The 22,285-nt window shown below is 38.1% G+C and overlaps 1 protein-coding gene across 3 annotated transcripts in view; it reads right to left on the bottom strand.

The window, feature by feature from the left end:
- PEPD (peptidase D) overlaps positions 1-22,285 on the bottom strand; it is a 145,978-nt gene that overhangs the window by 109,118 nt on the left and 14,575 nt on the right. For all 3 annotated transcript variants that reach the window (XM_086847814.1, XM_086847815.1, XM_086847816.1), the window contains 4 exons: positions 13,861-13,924; positions 11,792-11,839; positions 10,088-10,149; positions 3,108-3,152 (listed from right to left, as the gene is read on the bottom strand). In XM_086847814.1, coding sequence (XP_086703940.1) covers positions 3,108-3,152; positions 10,088-10,149; positions 11,792-11,839; positions 13,861-13,924 — 219 coding nt within the window. The remainder of the gene's footprint in view (positions 1-3,107; positions 3,153-10,087; positions 10,150-11,791; positions 11,840-13,860; positions 13,925-22,285) is intronic.

Raw genomic sequence — 22,285 nt, 5'->3', positions numbered from 1 at the left:
TACCACGGTTTATACATTTATGTTCTTCTGCAATACATAAAAACTTGCAGACTGAATTAGCATCAAAGCCAGCAAACAGAGCAATGCACATATGAAAAGGAGAGGCATCACAGTACAATTCTGAAAGACAGGTGCATGAACACCAAAGACAGGAGTTCAAAAAAATGTTGAGAGGTTTACAGCATAGATAGGAAAACCTCTGAAAACACAAAAAGTGAATGCACAGTTTTAAGATGTTAACATACAGATCAGTTTTCATAAAGAAATAATTATAGCTTTCCATCAAAATACTGCAAAATACAGACCATATGAAATCTTTCACATTAAACTATCAAATCCCATTTTCACTGAGATTACAGGAAAATACAGTATATATATATATATGCATATATGTGCAGCACAAAGAGAAACACTTACTAAACATTTTAAATTTAAAATTTTAAAACACTTACTAAATGTTTACTTCTACCAACAACATGATTATGATAGACACTGGCAAATTACAGGAACAAAAGGCCATTTGGCTAAGTGTTGGAGTCAAAAAAACTGATTACTGAGGAGATAATTTGGACAAGTTTGAATTCGTTCTTCTGTTAGATGACATTTTCTTTTCAAAACACTGGAATCAATACTTAGCATATCCATTCATTATGAAATTTGGAGTGGAAGTCTTTAAATTTAAAATAAAAGTTTTAAAATATGTTTGAAAATACACCCACTCAATAAAATGAAAAAAAAAAATAAAATAATTAGAACACCATCTGCAAACTGCTGAAATCCAGTGTAAGGTTGAATTCTTTTGTTTTATCTTTAAGTTCCATACCAAGTCAGAAAATTATGAGATCTTGAAAAAGTAAGCAAGAGAGGCAACAGATCCTTAACCACAAACATTTTGCCTCTTGACAGTATGGAACCATTTTTTCTGTATTTTATTAGAAGCTTGTATAATACTAGAGCTGCCTTTTGTAGCTCCCAGTTCTCCCTGGCTGCTTCAGGAAGCTCAGCCATTTCATCTCTAGCTGGCAGCTTGACAGCATGGCATAGAGCAAAGTTTTTCTGACAAGTACCATGTAAAACACAGTAGTTCAGAGCTTGCCAAATCTGAAATGAAATGCATCCCTGCAAAGCAGATGATTCAAAGGGTGCAATTTCCTACCCCAGAATATAACCCAAAAGAATTCATCCTCCTAAACGAAAAATTTTCTTAACTCTAGAAATATTGCTTTCCAAACAAACTTTCTTGGCTGGTAACTTGACATTCCAAGGAGATTTCTACTTTAGTAAGCTTTAATATATATGACCTGTCATTCACATGTTAACTTCACCAGACACTTAAGTCCTAACAACCACCTTTAACATACTTCTGACTTAAAATGAAAGCCACCAAACTCAGTAAAACCTTTTAAAACATTTCTGAATACAAATCTGACCTCTTTTTTTTTTATTTAGAATTCCCTTTCCTTGAAAGCCAGGTGTAGGGAAGGTGCATACCAAGCATCCCTCACCTGTGAGGCTGCAGGAAGAACTAAATCAGAATTCCAAGTTGACACTCACAATCCACTGAAGAGATGATTTTTTCCACCCTGGCTCCAAGTGCTGCCCTTCTACTGCCTCAGTGCTCTCTCAGTACAACCTCCAGGGCATGGACCTTATGTTTGCCCATACCTGAGCTTTATAAAGGAGAGTTTATCTCTCTTTAATTGAAACCCCAGAGGAGAAAAGCTTATGACACCTTGGTAAGGTGGATGGAAACAACCTGAAAGCTACCTTGGGAAAAAGTCTGTAGCCCTACTCCAAAGCCTTCTGCAGTTGAAATTGCCACCTCTGTCCCTGTTGTCCTGCTGTGTCTTCACAGCAAAGCTGGGAAGTCAGACAGGGCCCTCTCCAGTCCTCTTCCTCACCCCTCTTAAATTCAGACAGCAAGCCTACAGCATAACTTCCCTGTTTAGGAAAAGGAACGACACAAATTCTAGAAGGACAGAATAGGCAAAATCTAAAAATCAGCAGCCCCTCTCACACTCATCAGGAGCAGGAGCAATGAGTCCACTCCCACAGCTCCAGCCCCAGCCACAGCTCAGGGATGGAACAACCTCTACACAAATCCTCCCCACGTCCCTTTTGCAGCTTTATGTCCTGCCAAGCAATGAAAAATATCTGCCACAACAGATCTGTGACCTTTTAATAATTCTAAATGTTCTGAAATCACTGATGTTCAAAAAAACATCTCCACGGTTTTCAAGCTGGCAATTAGCTGTAGATGGAGACAGCAGAAGATGGTTCTCAACATACATGCTGAAAATAAACATTAAAAAGCATAATATGTAGGAGCATGCAATACAATACAACAATGGTAGTCACTGTGCACCTGTGTTTTGTATTTTAAGCTTATCTGTCTTAACTAAGGATTTGCTTCCTCATTTCTAGATGAATACACAAAAAAAAAAAGCTTAGATTAAAAACCTAATTCATTAACAAAAATCCACTATGTTCTTTCTTCAGTAATTTCCTAAATGGAAAACTAGAGAGCCTTAGTTATGGAGCAATCCTGTGGACAAAGTCAGCAAAGTTGGCCAAAAGAGGAAAACTGGTAAAATGCAGTTAGTCACATGTCTAGTTTGTTTGTTTCAGATAGACCACAGCAGAATTCCCCAAGAATTACAAAGTACAGGTATGTGAATAATAATTCAACAAAATTAAGGCTATTCAAATAAATCCTGGAGAAGAAATAACACCTAATTAAATACTACCTGTTTAGACAGAGTTTAGATCTACATTTGATTTCTCTTGCTAGAACATAAATTATCTTCAGTTCTTTTCCCATTCATACAATTCATATTTACACAAATGTGACTTAAACCCTAACATATCCTAGAGAAATGTGTATCCAGACACAATGCTTAAGAAATGTTACATAAATTCTTTGGTTTTCAATGCTGTTACCTAGCCCTATTGCTACATTTGTACATGATTTCCAGTCCATAACATGAAATCAACTTAAAACTCCTGTGGTAATGCAGGAGGCTTCTGCTGAGGGCATCTCTCTGAAGCAATGGCACAGTATAAGCATGTTCAACACTACTCAAAGAGAAAGACTTTATGTTACTCACCATTCTGCAATTTCAGGATGAAGAATTTTGTTGTTCACATTAAATCTAAAAAAAGCCAAAGACACTAATATTAAAAAGCAGCCAGACACAATAGCAGAGATGACATACTCCTTTTTTTTAACCATGTCTTCCCCAAGGAAGTGAAAACAAGTATTGTATGGGAATTCAATAGAGAACCCAGAGAGAAGAATGCATTTAATTTTGAAATATGTGAGACTAAACCAGATACATAATTTTGAGAATGTGAAGAAGCCAATGTAACAGTATGTTTGAGACATGCTTCTTTTGACAATGATTAAATGTTAGATTATCAGTTCACTGCTGTGAGTGTGAGATGAACCAGACTGACCTCCAGATGTTCCTTCCAAATCATTGTGATTTTTACTTTGTTCCTCCAACACCCTTCAGTGAAATTAAACCCAGTGAATTGTAGATTTCATCCTTTGTTTCCTGCCTTTCCACTTTTGTGTGCACAGACGGTGGCCATGTGATAAACAAGCTTGCTTAGAGGATGGTGAAAAGAAAAATGACCTCTCCATGTCTTTTCTAATCTACACAAGAAGCAAAACAGAAGCTTCCAGCTTGCCTTGGCCTCTGACACTTCACTGTTTTTCTTGGAATGATTTTGAAGCTCTCTAAACAATAACACTACAGTGGCCAATAAATTAAGGAGCTGAGTAATTAGGTGGAACACAAATGGATTTTCAAGCATTGTTACAGGGTTTTTTTGTTTACAATTTAAATGTCTAAGGAGTGTTCTGCATCAAAGATTTTTTTGGTCTTCTAAGGACTGTTGGCTCTCCAGTTAGGGTATTTAAGAGAATTAAAATGCTACCAGCTCCCAACAGCTCTTCAAAAGAATATTATTAGGCAACTTCATTGTCCTGCATTTTTGAAGGAAAGAATTAAATCTATTCCAGGTTAATAACCATTCTTTATACCTCAGAAGGGACCAATGAAAGCACAAATTCCATTTTTAAAAAAGTTACTTAGCTTTTAATTGTGTTAGGGTCTCCCTGTGTCCTGAGAAAGCAGGAGAAAAACCCCTATGTTTCTCTTTTTCAGAAACAGATGCTCATAAACTTATAAAAACCTAATAGGGAGAAGTGCTAGTAGCTCTGTGTTTCTACACCAAGACACAAACCAAAAACTTACAACATCAGCAAGGACAAGCTGTATGGTATTCAATATTTGGGTATTAATGAGAAATCACTGTAAAAACAACTCAAGGCAAAAAGTCACCCACCAGTCACAGAAAAACGCATTGTTATGTAATAAAATTGGTCACTTGGAAACAAGAAAGTATCCAAAGGGTGTATTTTCAATTTAATCATCACCATCTCAAAAATTATCACTGATGTACACCAATGCAGAAATAATTCTAAAATAGTAGAAGGAAAGAAATAGTAAAGTAGTAAGTAAGAAATAAAAGATAGTAAAATAGTATAGAGATAATAAAATAAATAAAATAAAATTTATATGGAAGAAGATATATGAGTCACATAGTAAAATTAATCTATGAATATTCTAAGAGCCCAAAAGCCTGAGCCCCCTGTGTGGCTGGAGAACACAGCACCTGACATCAGCACAGAAAACCAAGACACAGAATTATGCTGCAGCTGTAACAAGAGACACAAAACCTCTCAATAATGTCATCAGTATGTCAGACAGAAAACTGATCAGTGAAGGCAAATATAAGGAGACAGTGCAGCACTGGAGTGTCCAACACCAGCTCTATGCAAATAGGAGTAAACTATGTGGTTATTGGGAAGTAACAAAAGAAAATAAAGCACAGGGAAGGGCAGTTACAGAAGGCAACCAACTTTGACTCTGAAAATCCACATTTCAAAAAACTGAATTGATCACTAACTGCAAGCACAAATGGATGAAATCAAAAGATAAATGAGCCAAACATGAACCTCATAAAAGAACACTGTGCCACTTGCTTCCCTCCCTCCTCCAAGTGGAAGCACAAAAGGCAAAGATCATGGGTTGAGACAAGAATAATTTTCTGGAAACATCAATGAGATAAGAAAATGAACAGGAACAGGAACAGCAACAAATTAAGAATAGAAGGTATAAATCAAAGAAAATATTTACATGGAAAAACCCTTGACAATAAAAACATGGAATGGGAGCATTCCTCCCCAGATATTTCTCTGCAGGAACATCCTTCTTCTCCAAAGCAAAAGAGTCCCTTCCCCAGCCCCCAGCAGTGACATGAGCTGGTACAGAACACCTGGCCTGGCAATGCCCCCTCCCAGACACTGCAGAAAATTAACCCCAGCCTGGTCACCCAGGACACCTACCAACAACACAGCTAAACAAACCAACCACATCCTCAAAGTTACTGCTTCAACTCATCAGGAAGAGCTTTTCACCACCAACAGTATGAGTATACAAATGGTGTTTAACTCACATAATTTGTGCACAAACCTGTACATAAAATTCCCTGACCATGGCCTCCCAGCAAGGTTTTAATCTCAGGAGACAGCAAACAATTTACTCTTCAACAAAATAACAAAACATGTTCTACCCTAATGTCAGGAGGATTAGGCGGTGCAATCTAATTCCATATTTCTCTGCAATTTGCAAATTGACAATACTTAGATGATGAGATACGTGGTCTTGAGGAAGGAAACAAATTGGCATTTGCTACAGTTGCAATCTGTAACATATTAAAGCTCTCATTTAATCAATGCAGAACTAAGAAATACAACACTTTGAGGCATGTCCAAATTGATTTCATACTCAGTTGTCCTTTCACATGCAAGAAAAATTCATTAGTTAAAACAACCCCAGAAATCTACACCTCCTATATAAAAGCACTGTATAATGATACCTCTTTTTGTCAGTTTAATGAATACACTATGTGTGTCTGCATGATAAAAATCTAAAACATTTTCATACACAACGTTAAAATTTTCTCTCTTCTTCAACATGGATAGTCTATGCAATATGGAAAGAGGGATTCACTGCAAAACTTTGAACATTAGGTACATTGCCTAAAATGTCCATCATTTACTTCACTTGACTCTGAAGATGAAAAAAATCCTGCCAACACTGTGAGAAAAGATTTATTCAACAGTGTTTTAAAGTATATGGCACATTACTGTTCAACCCTACAGATTCAAAATCCATTTTCTGTATAGTGAATCACATCCTCTCAAAACATTTTTACAAGGGGTACATAACTGACATAATTAAAGAAAATCCTGACCATTTTCCAGTCTGAAGAATGGATCCATGAATTGGGAAAAAAAACTGCAAACACAGAACTGGCCTCTATTAGCAAATAGAAATATCAGTTTCTAGAAAAGAAAGCACCAGAACTACTTTAGAAATCTGCCTTCTATGCTTAGGCCTTTTGGGGCAAGTGAACAATCCAGTTGTGCAGGACCCCAAAGAGCTGCACACAGAGCTGACCTCAGGGGAGTTACCAGAAGCAGCAGCAGGAAATTGTCCAGGTCTCCTGTCTCATGCCCTGTCCCAGGCTGGTCCCTCACTGACCCTCAGTGCCACCCTTGGCAGAGCAGGGAACCTTCCCTGTACCACTGCTCTCTGCTCCCACAGCCTGCAGCCACAGAGCAGCTCTTCTGAAGGACACCACCCCTTACATAAACTCATGGAAACCATGGAATGATCCACCACTATAGACCTGAAAAGCAGGACAGGATCAAGCTTAGCTATTGCTAGCATGACAAAAATAACTTCAGGGTCATCTTCAGGGCACAGAAATAACCCAAGACCACAGCAGTCATTTTGTCTCAAATGACTATTTATGACAGTAGAAAAATTAACCAAATAGCTTAGGTAATAATGTTCCAGAAGAAGTTCAAAAGGTTCAAAAAGTAAGGCAGGGAAGCAACATCACTAGGGCAAGAAAAAGACAGCTTCTGACAGAAGCAGATGAACAGCCTGCAAAGAGAGCAAAAAGATTCGACTTTTCCAGGAAATTAGGCATTATTTTCATTATTATCCATCAGTAAATGATGCCCCCATGCCCCCAAACCCCACCAGGCCAGGTCAACCTAGGAGAAAAAAGATCTTTGAGAGTAAGAGAAACATAAAATGGTCCTAGCAAGAAAATAGATCTTGGCCAGGAAGCCAGAAAACAAAACAAACAGGAGAACAGGCATAAAATAGAGCATCATGGGCAGGGCAGAGCCTGGCTGAGCTGAGGACACAGACAGGCAGGAGGAAGCACAGTTTGAAGGAACACATTCCTGTGGGTACAATCCTCTTGGAAACAATCAGTACATCTGAAATGTACTATAAAGGAAACATTTGCCACAGGAGAGGTGGAGAAGAAGGAAAACAGGAATGTTGAAATTGATTTGGGTCTGTATTGAAAACAAATATAAAATGGACTGGCTTATATAGACAGTTACAGAATTGTGAGGCAAGCAAAGTTTCAAAGGAAGCTCACCCCCTCCTCCAGAGCACCTCCCTGCATGTGGAGCAAGCATGAGCTCACAGAGCCACCACAGCCCAGGAGAAGACACAAACAGAATCAGGGAGCTCAAAGAAAGGCTGCAGTGACAAGTGGTGTGAAGGCATGGTCTCTGTCAGAAGAGGGGAGCTGATCCAGCAACAAAAATCAGTGAGCTTGGGAGGGGAAGGTACCAACCAGACCTTCAAAGGCAGCAGAACGAATGACCTGGTGCTCAGGGTTGGAGAGGGACACACATGTGCCAAGTCTCAAAAGAGAAATATCTGCCCACAGCTGGAAATCCCTGCTAGGAATGGAGAAGCACTCCTGGAGCACCCAGACAGAAAGTTTAGCACTAACTGAGAAGCCAATGCTTAAATATCATTAAGTGTTGTAGGAGATGCTCTATTAAAATCTCAAATAAATGCTAAATGGAGTGGATTCCTAGCTTAATGTTGACCAGTGAATGGGCTGCTAATTAAACCCTTTAAACGGAGTTTAGTGAAATTCAGGGTAAAAAAGGGGGTTCTGGTAGTTCAAACAGACTTTTCTACCTCATTCCAATAAAGAATTGCCAGTGAAGCTAATAACTGTTTATATTTCTTGAGAAAGGTGTATCATAAAACTGGAGATATTGCTCCACACAGATTTTGTAGTCCACCTCCAGAATGTATGTGGAGAGTGTAAGATGGACAAAGCAACAGAACTCACAGTGGTTGTAACAGCAGAAAGGACACCAAAATTAGAAGTGACTTGCCTGTATTGTGGAATACTTTATATTTAACTCAGTGGGTAGCAAAAGATGTCTAAAGGTTGGAGTCAGAGGCACAGAGAGTGTGCCCTTATCTCTGACACCTGGCTCTGACACCCAAGAAAGAACTGAATTTCATACAACACCATGAAAACAGCTGTTAAAGTTAAACAGAAAAACTAAGAGTGCAAGTGTATAAATTAGAAAGTTTTCGTAAGTCACTGAGTGAGAAAGTTCAACTTTAAGGTTTCAACTAGTTTAAAAAACAGAAGACAAGATAAAAAAATTAAAGCATTGTCTCTTATCCTTCTTTTCTTTTTCACCTTCTTCTAGAAGTTTTTGAGTAATAGTAAGTGATTAAATGAAAAATACCACAGTGCAACACACAAGTGTTGAGTCATTAAGTCACTAAAAAAAATAATTTACGTGCTTATTGTTAATTAAGTGAAAATAAGTATAAAAATAAAAGAACTGCATATTTCAAGGCCATTTTGTGCCATTTGAGCCAGGTGATGGTGGGTTAAGCTTGAGCAGAAGGTCTGGAGAAGACCTGCCAAGTCTTTTAATAATATATTAATAAACAAAAGAAACAAGAGCCTAACGAGCCTTCAGAATATTCTTCCTGACACAGAACTAAGGTAAGTGAAACTCCCCATGAGGGAGTATCCCAAAAAAACTCAGCCCTGAAGAAACCAAAATCTCCCACATCATCTAAATGCCTGGCACCTTGTTCCCAATATCCCTGACAGAACCATTAAATTCCTATTTAGGGTACAGAGGGAAGAATTAAGTAATTGTGAAATCAGATTCCAGATCACTTGACACAAAGAAGTGATCCCAGCAGAAAGCAAGCTCAGACTATACAAATGAGTGCCCAGACTTGCAGCAAATTCTGTGCCTTACCATCTTCACTGCAGAATTAACATGCTGTTGATAGAGGAGGGTGGAAAAAAATATAGTGGGGTGACTGGGAGTCAACAATCATAGAAAAAAACCTCAACATCTCAGCACATCTGTTTATTTTAACAGGCTTTTTCATGAGGAAGGTCTGCTTCTTTTTTGCCATAGTCATGAGCTAAAACCAGAAAATTATCTCCTTTAAAAGGTATCATAACAAAACAGACAGTTGTATGTCATTAAACATTGAGGCCATCATCCTCACATCCCAGAGCAAGCTGTGATGTATTTCTGTTTACTGCCCTTTCAAAATACTGCATGCAGGAAGACATTTTTACCTCACTAGTAAAGTAATTGTAGCCAAACTTCACAAAAGGACAGCATTAAGGACACTAAAAGCTCACCTGTAGACAGAGAAATGATTATTCCTTTTTTTTTGTGACTTCTGATTTTATTTTACACCTCGAATGTAATATTTTTTCAGAAGACTGTGCATTACCAGAATCCCTAATATCTAGACTAATAATGTACAAGGAACTCAGTAAGAGAAAGAGGCCACTCTTAAAGATTAATTTTCCTTCAATCTGAAAATCAAATATTCCAGTCTCAGAAGTGGAAATGGATGTATGAGGATGGGTTTATTTGGTTTTAAATAGCTACAGTATAAACACAGAGAAAGAGAATTAACTTAGATGCAAGAGAGATTAAAAAAAAAAAAAAAAGACTGTATTTCAAGTCATTTGAAACAAGTATCAAAATTTCTTTGGAAATAAAATGTTTGGCATCTGATCTGCCAATCAACATCCTTTCATTAAGAAAGAATAGAATTTAATTTGAAATATAAAATTAATTTAACATAACCATGTAACAATTAATATACAAAGAAGCTGTGTCACTTACTGGCTGATCCCCTCAAATGAAGCTTCTTTGGAGACATTTCCACTATCAGTATTAACACCACGCTGGGAGGAAAAAGATTAAAAGGATTGTGATTCTGAGCCAAACACATATATTTAAAATTTAATTCATGGGAACAACCTGATTGCAGTAAGTATTTGGGAAAACTTACACATAAGTTTACCTGAATCACTATAAATAAAAAAAACCCAACTGTTTGTTCAAACACAGTCCAATATAAGAAATAATCAGTTCCATAGGAGACCAGCAGAAAACTCAGGCTAGGATATGCTGCTTAACGAAAAAGACAAGCTTTGATTTCTAATGCCCTTATGTCTTGAGAGGGAGGTGTGAGACCTACAGTATAATTATACAGGGCAAGAGAATGAAAAATAGGCAAGGTTTCTTCTAAAGTAATTTAATATTAAAATTAATTATTATGCCCTGCCTTGGCAATGTTACTATTTAAATTTGCTTGCTGCTCCCCTACAGCTTTCCATTCAAGCAAGCAGCATAAGCAAGAGTATTTTGGCTGCTACACAGCCATGAACACTTGTGACATGTGCCTGGGGAACCCTGCAGAGCAGCAGTTCTGGAACGAGACCACAGGAGGACAGGACCAGATTTCCATTCAGCAGCAGACAGAGAAGTGCACTTCCCTGCTCTGAATACTTCTTCACAGCAGTGGGAGGAATGTGAAAGCACCACAGCACCCTCCTCTCAGCCAAAAATTATGTGAAAATTCCTGATTACAACAGGATGCTCCCAGAGTGATAACTATTCAACAACTCCATGGGAAGAAATGCACAGTAAGAAGCACAAGATAGGTCAAACATTCCAGTTCTCTCATTTCTCTTAAAGAACATGAAATTAAACCATTGGGGACATCTTTTAAGTGTTTATGTGTGTATACAAATATAAGTGAAAGAAAGACTGAAAACTATTTAGGGTCTCTGTTCTGAATGGATAAAGAATTCAGATCTGAGTCCATGTAACTTCCTATGGAGGGATTTTTTTGTTAAGATTTCTGTCTGGTCTCTATCATGGGAAAACAAGAAATCCAGGAGCTGCCACTGCATTTGTTGTAAGGGAAAGCTCTGAGTCAGCAAATAATTTTTATAAAGACTGGAGACAATAAACCAGATAGTAAGAGTTTACAGAACACCTGTAAAGCGGGGGAGCAGCTGGGAGAGAGGTGATGGAGAAACTTGCAGTCTTCACCTCCACTCATTCATGCCTCTTCCCAAGAAACAAGCAAGCACCATTCCAAATACTTAGCAAGCATTTAATATTGCCTCACTCCTCCCAGAAGCTGTTCTTACTAAACCACTCTATGCAGAAAACGTATTCCCTGAATCTTGTGGGATTCCCACAGAAAGGCCCAAACATGCTCATGACATGACCAGAGCAGCACAAAAGGAAAAAGGAGTCAGTGTGGGTGGGTTGGAGGCCACCACAGTTGATAGGCTTGTTATGTTTTCCCAGAAAACCAATACAGCTTTAGGCAGACAGAATGCAGGCTGGAGGAGGCCAGAAGCTACAAATGTTGAAATCATGGAGGAGCCAGAAGACCACGTTGTTATACACAGGTGACCTCAAACTTGGTGTAAGATAGGGGGGAAAAACTAGAGAATGCCAGTGCTAAGAAATGCTCCATAAACTGGTATCCTTATTGAAGGAATTTAGTACTTTCAAAATATGACTTACCAAAGTGAGAAGTACAGCAGGTTTCTTCGAAGCCAATACACTGGATATCTAAAAAGAGGTTTCAGATTACTGTTATTTGTCTTTTTTTCTTCCACATAACCAACCACACTGATACCAATTTCATCAATATTCACTGTATATACAGTAAACAACTTGCAAAGACAAAAATGTTCATCTGATACCTTTCAGATATTGTAGTATTACCTGAGATATGCAACAAGAGACAGTAGAATACAAAATACTGACAGAAACACAGTGATGAAGTTCATTGTGTCCTTTAAAGACATAAATACCAACTATAACTCATGTCTATTGTCATCATTAGGAAGACAAAACATAGGAGCCAAAAAATTGTAATGTCACAGAAATGAGGAACACCAGGGTGCTCTATCCTGCACACATAACATCTGCATCAATATTATTATGTTACAATGTGCTAAATGCTTAGCAAAGAATATTCACTGTTATTCTCGCTGGGTCACTTCCACTGAACTAATCCTTTTATTATCTCCTTCAGTCTCCTTCAAACATTCACAAACTGAGAACAAAATCCCTGGGTTTGTAGAGGGCTGGGCTTTCAGAGCAGCTGCAGCAGTTGGGTGCTGAATTAATATATCATGAGGCAATGAACACATGACACAGCCTCATGGAGCAATATTCTATCCACTTTGAAGCACCTTAATAGCATACTACTGATATTAACAAAAGAAAGTATATGGCAGTGAAGTTCAAAAATATCAATTCCACCCTTTATTTTTTTCATTTCTTAATTTCATTAAATATCAGGATAACACACAGATGTTGGTCATTCATTGACATAAAGCTATTCTATAAAATATAGACTGGTGTCCTGATGGTGGAAAACCAATTCCTTGGCAAACAAGGCAAAAGTTATAGAAGGAACTGTTGAGAGCTGAACAGTTATGTTACAAGCTTCAACAGCTTCCCACTTCAATACATGCAGTCCAGGTCAAAAGCAGCCTTCATTTCAAAATTTATTTACTGGTCCACATGAAGAGCTCTTTTTCTTATCAGTGGAGTTTTTAAGCAGTAAAAAAGCAGAGAATAGAACTGCAATAAAGACATTTGTTGATAGGAAGTGACCCAAAACGACTAAGGCAAATGTGATTTTTAAAAATGTGATTCTTAAAAATAAAACAAGTGTTTTCCATTTGCAATTTCCACCATCTGACAGATGAGCACTGGAGCACCTGAACACTACAGGACTCCAACCCACACACAGCAAAAATAAATCTCTCCATAGCTCACTCCATTCCCAATTCCTGACATAAAGATCAAGCTTTACTTTGTTGCTGAACTCATTATAAAAATGGAATGAAACCTCCTCACAGCTGATGAGAACAAGACTTTCGGTCTACAGAGTTAGTGTTCTATGGGAACAGAAGAAGCAGAAGAGTCTTCTTCAAGACTTTCTCCATGAAAGTCACACACAGCTTGGCAGGAATACTGTCCTCACCTGCTGAGCCTTCCTACCAAAGAAACAACTGCTGGCCAGGTGCACGAGTGTACAAACATCTGCTCAGAAATTAAATCAGAAACCTAACTAAGCAAGGCATTTGCACTGCAAAATGTGAATATATTTGCTTATTCAAGTAATAGGATACTCTTTTTTTTTTTTTTCTATAGAAAATAAGAGTGAGGCAGGTAGCCTTTCCCAATGGTTTTTTGGAGGCATAAAATGAATGTAGGCTCCCAAGTCCCAGCTAGGACATGAAACCTCCTTGACAGAAATCTCCTCAAATCTCCAAGGCATTCCAGAAACTGTATTTAGGAACATGTTTCAGTTGGATAAAGCCACACACTGACAGGTCTCACCATGCACAGAACATGTTTATGAGACTGTCTTTGGATTAAGAACTGTGTTCAAAAGAGCAGCCTTAAAAAAAAATTTTGCAAGTGCTTTGTAAGATAAACGGACATTTTGCAGTAACAGGGAAGGGAGAGCAGATGAAGATATCCATTAAGAAGGGGACTAAAATTAACCAAAGTCATAGCCACTCATTGATTTTGTATTCACAGAAAAAAATATTCAGACACAGACAACTCACCTCAGTCACATAGTGGGCTTCATCCACAGCATATTTGTTCTTGAAGAATTCAGGGGGATGAATCCTTTGGAAAACAATAAAAAGAAATATTTTGGCTTAGCTCTGCTTTTATATTTAGTAAGGCCAGAGACAAAGAAATAATGTTCTTTACTACCACAACAATAGAATCATATATGAGGAACATTTTATTAAGAATATCTTTAACTTTATTTCTCAAAATAGGAAAGTTGCCACGGCTACAAAAATCTGTGTGCTTTAATCCAGTCCATGTTTAGATAGCACCGTCTCCTCAGAAAGAAAGTGGGTTTTTTCCATTCCATGCAAGAAAATTTTGTTTTGCATGACTTTTGCCATGCAAATTTGGATCTAACTTTCCAACTCACCAAATTTGGAAGGATGTGGACACAACAAAAGACCAGCCTACCCTGTGTTACATTCAAAGAGCAAATAAAACATTCATTTTTTATCCTGGTAACTGCTCTAGCAGACTGAGGGCTATTAAGATGTGGGTTTGCTGCCTCTATTCCTCAGGACACCAGAGATACACTACTCTGACCCAACAGAGTGGGCAACTTTACAGGTCTATGTCCAAAACTAAATCTCTTCCACTCTTTTCTCCTGATACCCAGCCAAATGTATTTTTCTAAAGGCAAGAGGAATGTGAAGGATCTGCTTGCAGTCAGTCCCTCCAGGGCTGTCCTGCTGTCTTCTGTACCAGAGGCTGTACAGTTGCTCATTCCTTCCCTGTGTGGTAGCAGCCAGTTATTCAGGAGATTTCAGTCTCTGATAACACTGAAATAAATACAACCTCTGTAATCCTGAAAATGTGATCTCAAAATAATAAAATCACTCTGTTTATATCCTTATATCCTTCAACGAAAAAAAAACCCAATTTCTTTACTTCCAGAGTAAAGAAAACAGGAGGAAAAAAGCCATGACTGGAAGTGCTGGAGCTTGGAGGATCCCCTGCATTTTGCTTCCTGAGTGACAGCAGGAGAGCAAGAGGTGCCTCAACTGTGTAAACATTACACAACAAGAGCACAAGAGCAGCTAGGGAAAGAACAAATGAGGCTGGAGGCCAAAGAGCATTTCTAACCCCTGCAGGGAGGAGCATCACAAGTGGTGGGACACAGAGCTCAGCACCTTGAGGAGCTGCTCCACACCACAGGCACTGGGAGCTGCTGGCAGTGCCAGGAGGCTGGAGCACTGCCTCATGTCCATGTTTTTAATCTTGTCTGCTCGTTTAGCATTTACATTTCTTCATGCTCCAAACAGTACTGGGCTGTGACATGAACAACATGAAATTCTCAAACAGAAAATCACAGATATCAAAAAATTTCTTATCTGTGAAAGTGCTACTCAAAAGTAACACAAAACTATCTCATTATATGTTCCCTTTTGCAATACCCCTTGTGCAGACTCTTCCTATCAGTGATGGAGATTTCAAAGCAATTATCATTTATCTTTTATCCCTGGCTTATTTCACATATAATGTTTAAAAACCCACTATTATCATCTTTATACACTTTCTATATTATAGTTCCCTTACCTCCAACTTTTGCACTCTGTTTCTCCTACAGGCATCTCCTGATTTTTCCTTCATTCCTCACACACTGAAATATTTTAATAATCCAGAAACATGATGAATAGATTTAGCACCTTCCAGTGTTGTTCTCTTTTACAGTTTTAACCAATTTATCTGGTATCAGAAGAATCCCAAATGTCAAACCAGCTAATGTATGGCCAATGGTAATTTATGGTAACATATACTCTTTAGAGCAATACATCCAAAGCACCTTTTTATAATTAGCTGCATTGTTTAAATCAAAGAACTCTTTAATGTAAAGTAAATATTCACAAAAGTATCCCCACAAGTGTGTTGGATTTTATTGACTTCATTTAATTTAGTTAAAGTAAGAATAGGTCTCATTTTCCATCACTCCAATAAGAAAATTTCTTTCTTTTTGCAAGCTCTTTCTTAACTTCTTTTTTGTTCCTCTTGTTGCTAGTTGTCTTTTATAATTGTGTAGCCTACAGCACACAGCTACTAATTTAATTCTTCAGTTATGGTTAATGTTAATCTGTTCCAGCTTTAATCCCTCCAACATCTCTTTTTATGTACACTATGACTCTTTTGAGGAACAAAAGTGGCTCATCATTCTTTCAAGGCTGAGGAATTTTTCTCTACTTTAAGAGAAACAGAACAGCAGCTTCCCACAATCCTCCATCCTCTCCCTCAGTTGTTAAACTAGGTCATCTTTGAGATACTTTTGACTTCATCACACCTAATGACAAGTTGCCACGATTCCCAGATGTGTACCTCCCTGCTCATCTTCCTGCTATCTCACTCAAAAGTCAGCAAGACTTTTAGCACAAAGTTGAGAGCCAGACTTCTCAGCTCCTCTCAGAAGCACTCACAGCTCTGCCTCACTTTTTTTATACAGTCATTTAGCACCTCCAACTAGATGGAAAAATAAATTCATGTATACTTCCCACAAACTCCCATCCCATGGGAGCCATGATGCTCCAGTGATGAAGCTGCCTCTCCCACTGGGAAGATCTCTAAGACCAACTCTATTGCAGAACCACAGAGGTGCAAGGAAAAAGTGTACATGAAGTCTGTATTAGAGCCAAAAAATTCTATGCTGTCACATATAAAAAAGCAGCATAGAAAGCAACCAAAGTTCAGGGAGAAGGAGAAGCAAGAGAAGAAAAACAGGCCAAGGGAGGCAATTCTGGCCCTCTGCTCCACTCAGGTGAGACCTGCAGAGCTGCCCCAGCCTGGGCCCAGCACAGCAAGGAGCTGGAGCTGCTGCAGAGAGCCCAGAGGAGGCTCCAGGATGAGCAGAGGGATGGAGCAGCTCTGCTGGCAGGAAAGGCTGCCACAGCTGCCATTGTTCACCTGCACAGGAGAAGCTTTGGGATGACCTAATTGTGATCTTTCAGTACCTGGAGAAGCTGACAGGAAAGGTGGAGAGAGACACTGACAAGGGCCTGGATTGACAGGACAAGGGGGAATGGCTTCAAACTGACAGAAAACAGGGTTAGATGGGATACTGGGAAGGAATTCCTCCCTGGCAGGGTGGGCAGGCCCTGGCACAGGGTGCCCAGAGAAGCTGTGGCTGCCCCATGCCTGAAGTGTCCAAGGCCAGCCTGGATGGGGCTCTGAGCATCCTGGGATAGTGGAAGATGTCCTTACCCATGGTGGGAGGTTGGAACTTGATGATCTTTGAGGTCCTTTCCACATTCTCTCTACTCTCTTCCATTTTTTCCCCAGTGGAAATCAACAAAAGGTAATTATGCACAGCATGGTAGTTTTTGTAAAAAGTACCAGTGCAGAGTTCCTGAGCAGATACAGGGCTCAGTACCCATTTTTATCCAATCTGAATGCAAAACAGGCTAAAGCTAGCACTGATCCCCACTGTCACAGGTATCTCCCATGAAATGCTCATTGGCATAATGAAAAACAGAAGTTACATCCAGTTATCATAATTTCAAGTACATCTGACACTTCCCAGGGATGAGGAGTACTTCTCTCTACAAGGGACTCTCAAGAAGCTAGAGTAAGTTAACTGGCTACAACTTTTAGGTTTGGCTTTGTCATCTGTAACGCTGCTATGGGCTGCCAGTTTTAGAATTCTGATTAATCGCTGCAGAGACTATGTGCAAAAAACCCCACAGCAAGCCATAAATTAATTAGAAGGATTACCCAAGTGGAGGATATGATCCCAGATATTGTTGAATCATGCCTATTTACCTATAAAAAAAAATAAACCCCAACCCTTTTGTAAACAGATGTGAACAGAAGCAATGACCTAATTTTTACAGCATTCAGGCAGGGGCTTGGGGCGTGCAAAATTGTTTAGATTCCCTGACAACACAATTTGGCAAAAAACCCACAGAGAATAATGCATATCAGCCCTAAACAGGCTCAATATCCTTCCCCCATAGTTTTATAACTCCAGCCAAGCAGATACCAGTGTTAATTAGAATTGTCAATAGCTAACTTCCAGGATAAGGGGAGTCATCACTTTCTCTTATAGTGGAAATAAGCAACTCCCATGTACTCATGCCCATCTACTCACAGCCAAGCATCTAGGCAAAAATTCATCATCACAGACTTCATGGCCATTGGAAAGAAAACATTAAAAGTCCTACACTGATACTAATTTACATTAATATGGTCCTCATTTTTCTTATTTTCAGCCACAAAGGATTCCTTAAACAAGAGACTGTCTCAAGTTCATTGCTTACAATTCATCCCAATTTCCAGTGAAAAAGCGTGAGTTATTTTGAGTTAAACATTAAGCTGTCTACTTTCTGCTGATGCTTCTCATGAAACTCCTCTCTCTTCCATGTTTTTCTGCCCCATCTAGATCACCCACTTGGTTTCTTACTCCTAAGATTTTCACAGTGATTGGAAAATGCTGAAAATGGTATAAAGATGTGAAGCTATGTTTTAAGAAGATTTGAATTCTTATACACTGCCTTATTTTAACAGCTATGGTTTTATTTAAGCACCAAATACTGAAGATTCATCCTTCAATGACAAAAAAATAACAACTTTATTTTAAATAAAATTCTTCTCAGGTAGCAATGGGAAAAAAGAGGTGGGGGAGCAGCAGCAAAACTTTCACTGTAAAAATACAGTGTGAAACATTAAGTCAGAGAGTAAATTAATACCTTACAATAACTGTATTTCATTTCTCTTACAAACATTTATCAAGCACAAAAACCACCAGTAAAAGTGTCAGGGAGCATAGAATTAAAAACTAGCAATCACAGATCCCAGTCAGTTATTATTCTTAGTGAAAAAAATCCAAGTTTAGAATAAACTTTTCCATTTGGCTTAATTAAATTCACATGGTACATGATGGCATGTTTAAAAACCAAGATGCTTCATCAAATTACAACCAAATCACACCAGTTCAGATTTTGCCAGACCACATTATTAGGATTGGCTCCACTTTGATGTGATCCTCAAACTGGAATATAACACTGACTCCTCTGTTTATCCATCAGTAAGATGAATAGCTATAACAGTTCTATATATCTATAAACACATAAAGAAATTATTTTAAAGCTTTTACATATTTGGACAAAATTCAAATCACAATTTCTTTGCAGCAGTTTATCAACCATGTTGTGTTTCTACTTTAAACCAAATAAAAACTTGGTCTCCTCTAAAAACATTTTAAACCTATTGTTCATTACATTGCACAAGAATTCATAACACAAATTGTAAGAGATCTGTACAAATTTGATATTCCTGTAAGAATTCCATTAAGCAACATTTCTTTGTATGCTAAAGGACTCTGGAGCAATAGCCCTGTAATACCAACATGATAAAAATTATTCTAGTTTTCATAACAGTATTCAGAAAAGAGGTAAAATGAGATGGATCTAAACCACAAATGCCAAAGAAAAACTGTGAACAGAATTTGTAACAGCTGATAGCTATTCCTGAAAGAAACACATCTAAGCCACCTGCTAATATATTTGCAGCCTAATTGCTGATACACATTTTTATGTATATGCTTTCATTTGCATCTAAACATTCATCCAAACTTTAATATATTTAACACTTATTCCTAAAGGTTGCTCTGTATTTCCATGTTTCAATGATTCTAGGATAGATCTTCAGTTTTTAGTTTTTACAGTGGATCAGCTCTAAAATGAAATTCATCTTTTCCTGAATCAGTCCTATTTAGCTTTTCTTTGGCATTTCAGTTGAAGCTCCCAGTTCAAGATTAGTTATCTTACTGCATAGCCTAGAACGTAGAATATTCATCTAGGGGAAAAATATTCCAAATGATATGTTCACTATGAGTATTAAACAAATTGTACACCTTTAATGTTAATATTTGAATGGATTCAGAGAATTCCTTAAGTCCTCACACCTGGCCTTGTTTGTGTTTTGCAGATATTCTGGAAGTAATAGTTAAAAGTTAATTTTTCATGTAAAAGAAAGCAATAGGTGAAGCCTACCATAAGCACCAATAGGATGTAACTGCTCTTGTGAAAAATGAAATATTAATTTAATATCAAATGGCACAGACAACAAAGCAGTATTCTGGATGGCTGACCACTCATGCTGTCACTGAATGTATATTAGGGCAAATAATGGGAAATACCTACAGTTTCTAATCACTGTATCTGGCTTTAGTAAGAAAAAACAAACCAAAACAAAAACAAAAACACACAAACAACCCCCCCAAAAACAAACAAATAAACAAAAAAACCCCCAAATCACAAAAAACCTGCTAAAACCAAAAACCAACCAATCAGCAACACCCAACAGCATTAATTTGATGTGTTTTTTAAAAAGGAGCTGTAGGAATCTCAAAATAACCAGGCAACAACCATCTTGAGGAACTCCTACTATGTCAGGGAAGAAGACAGCAAGCAGTGACAGAAAGCAACATGTCATGCTAAAGACTCTCTCCTACAATTAAAATAAAGACCCACAAGTCTTATTGTCTTTAGGATCCACAGCTCCTGGTAGATACCAGAAAGTGCTTAGTTTTTTTCACAAGCACTAATTAAAAGTAAGGATTAACATAATTGGAACACTAACAGAATAGACCAATAACAAACACTTCTACACAATAATGTTCAGGGTACAGTATTCTCCTAATAGGTTTGAGAAGTTTTATTGCCTAAAATACACAAAAAATTGTCCAAGTTTGTGTCACAAAATCAGGAGAGGATTATTCTTGATGCAGTGAGACAGAAAGGCTAAAACTAGTTTACTTCACAGTAAAGCTTTCTGTTTCTTCCATTCAACCCTGACTTTCATATTCAGAGTAACAGATATAAAACATCACTTTATGGCAAAATCACTTTGTCTTGAGCAAATTGAATGCCTACATTATCCTGCAGGTAGCACCTGTACATGTGCTGCAACACACACACACAGCATGAATTACACTACATTTTTCCTCACATAAATGAGGGAAAGCACATGAACAAGGAGAAAATTGGACAAGCATAATCTTCAGCACTTGAAGTTCTACACAGTCAACAACTCATTTCTCAGTCCTTGCTAGAATGAGCTTAAAGCAGAGTATAAATTTCAGAGACTGCAAACACAGAGTAACAACCTTGGCAAAATTTAAAGCAGAAGAATAGAAATACATCAGCATATGTAGAGCTGAAAGAGGAAAAAGGATGCAATGTTTTAATGCTGTCAAAGATCCACCAATAAACTCCCTTCTCATTACAGTATCACCAAGTTAACAGATGGTAAAGCATTAACCAAACAAGAGGGTGTCAAGAATTGCTAGGAAGAACAACACAGTGCACTTTTAAAAGACACCAGCAGATGTTCCTGATTTTGTCCAAAAAAGTGCCATCACCTTTACATCCAAAAGGAATTTCACTATCTCAAATAAGATTAGAAGACATCAAGCTAGATTTAAAACAAAACAGTACTAATGGGCTTGCTGGTACCACAGATAACCTCCAGCAATGTTTTGACTACCTAAATGGTATTCCCTTTCCACATTTCCCTGGATTACTGCTACACTCTGAAAGACAAAACTACCTGCACACATGCAAACTCAGACTCCCTGCTCCTTTTGATACAGCCTACAGTAAGATGAAGTCTGAGAAAATAATGGACTTTAAAAGAAATCAAGATGAAGATGACAACTCAAGCTGATCTGACTGGAAAACAAGCAGGACTGTAAGTGAAGCCCCATCTGTCTGAGCATGGCTATGTGAGACTGAACTTCCCAGAGCTATACAGATCATGCAGAATCAGAATAACTAGGAGCAGCAAAACAGGCCATTTGACTTAGGAAATCAGAAATAAAGCATTGAGGAGAATCTCACAGTAAGTCCTAGTAAAAGCCAAACACTGACCTCCCTGTTCCATCAGCTTCAAGTGTACAGTCTCACTGCTCCTGCTTAGCTATTCCCACCACAGGCGTCTCCAAAAGATGAACAATCCTTTAGACTTTTATAATTTTTACCTGAAGCAGCAGTGTCTCAATTAGACATTTAAGAGATACTGTCAAGAGCTACCCAACAAAAACACAGAAAACTTGCAATGGGTAACCTTTCCTTTATTCCTCTTTGCAAACAAAATTCTTCCTCGGAGTCAAGGGCTCTATACAGAAAGAACTGAGGTTAAGGAAATGTTTACACACTGAAATCCCCGAAAGATTTCTTGTAGCATTAAACTGATGACATATATTCATTAGAAAGCTCTTTTCTCAAAAAAAAAGAGTATGAGAATTACAGTGGTTAAGGTATTAAGTGTAATTTCTAGGTCACTGTATACACTAAGTGTTTCACTCAAACAGTGGTCTCAGTTCATGCTTCTTAACAAAGGAAGTTATATACAGAATATGCCAATAGCAGATGTTCTGCTTGTACTTTGGAAAAACACCACTGGGGTGGGGGGAACAAGCAATATTTA

The sequence above is a fragment of the Cyanistes caeruleus genome, chromosome 12, assembly GCF_971803275.1.
Source record: "Cyanistes caeruleus chromosome 12, bCyaCae1.hap1.1, whole genome shotgun sequence".
In the NCBI taxonomy this organism is placed as follows: Eukaryota; Metazoa; Chordata; class Aves; order Passeriformes; family Paridae; genus Cyanistes; species Cyanistes caeruleus.
This window is presented reverse-complemented; position numbering and strand designations above follow the sequence as displayed.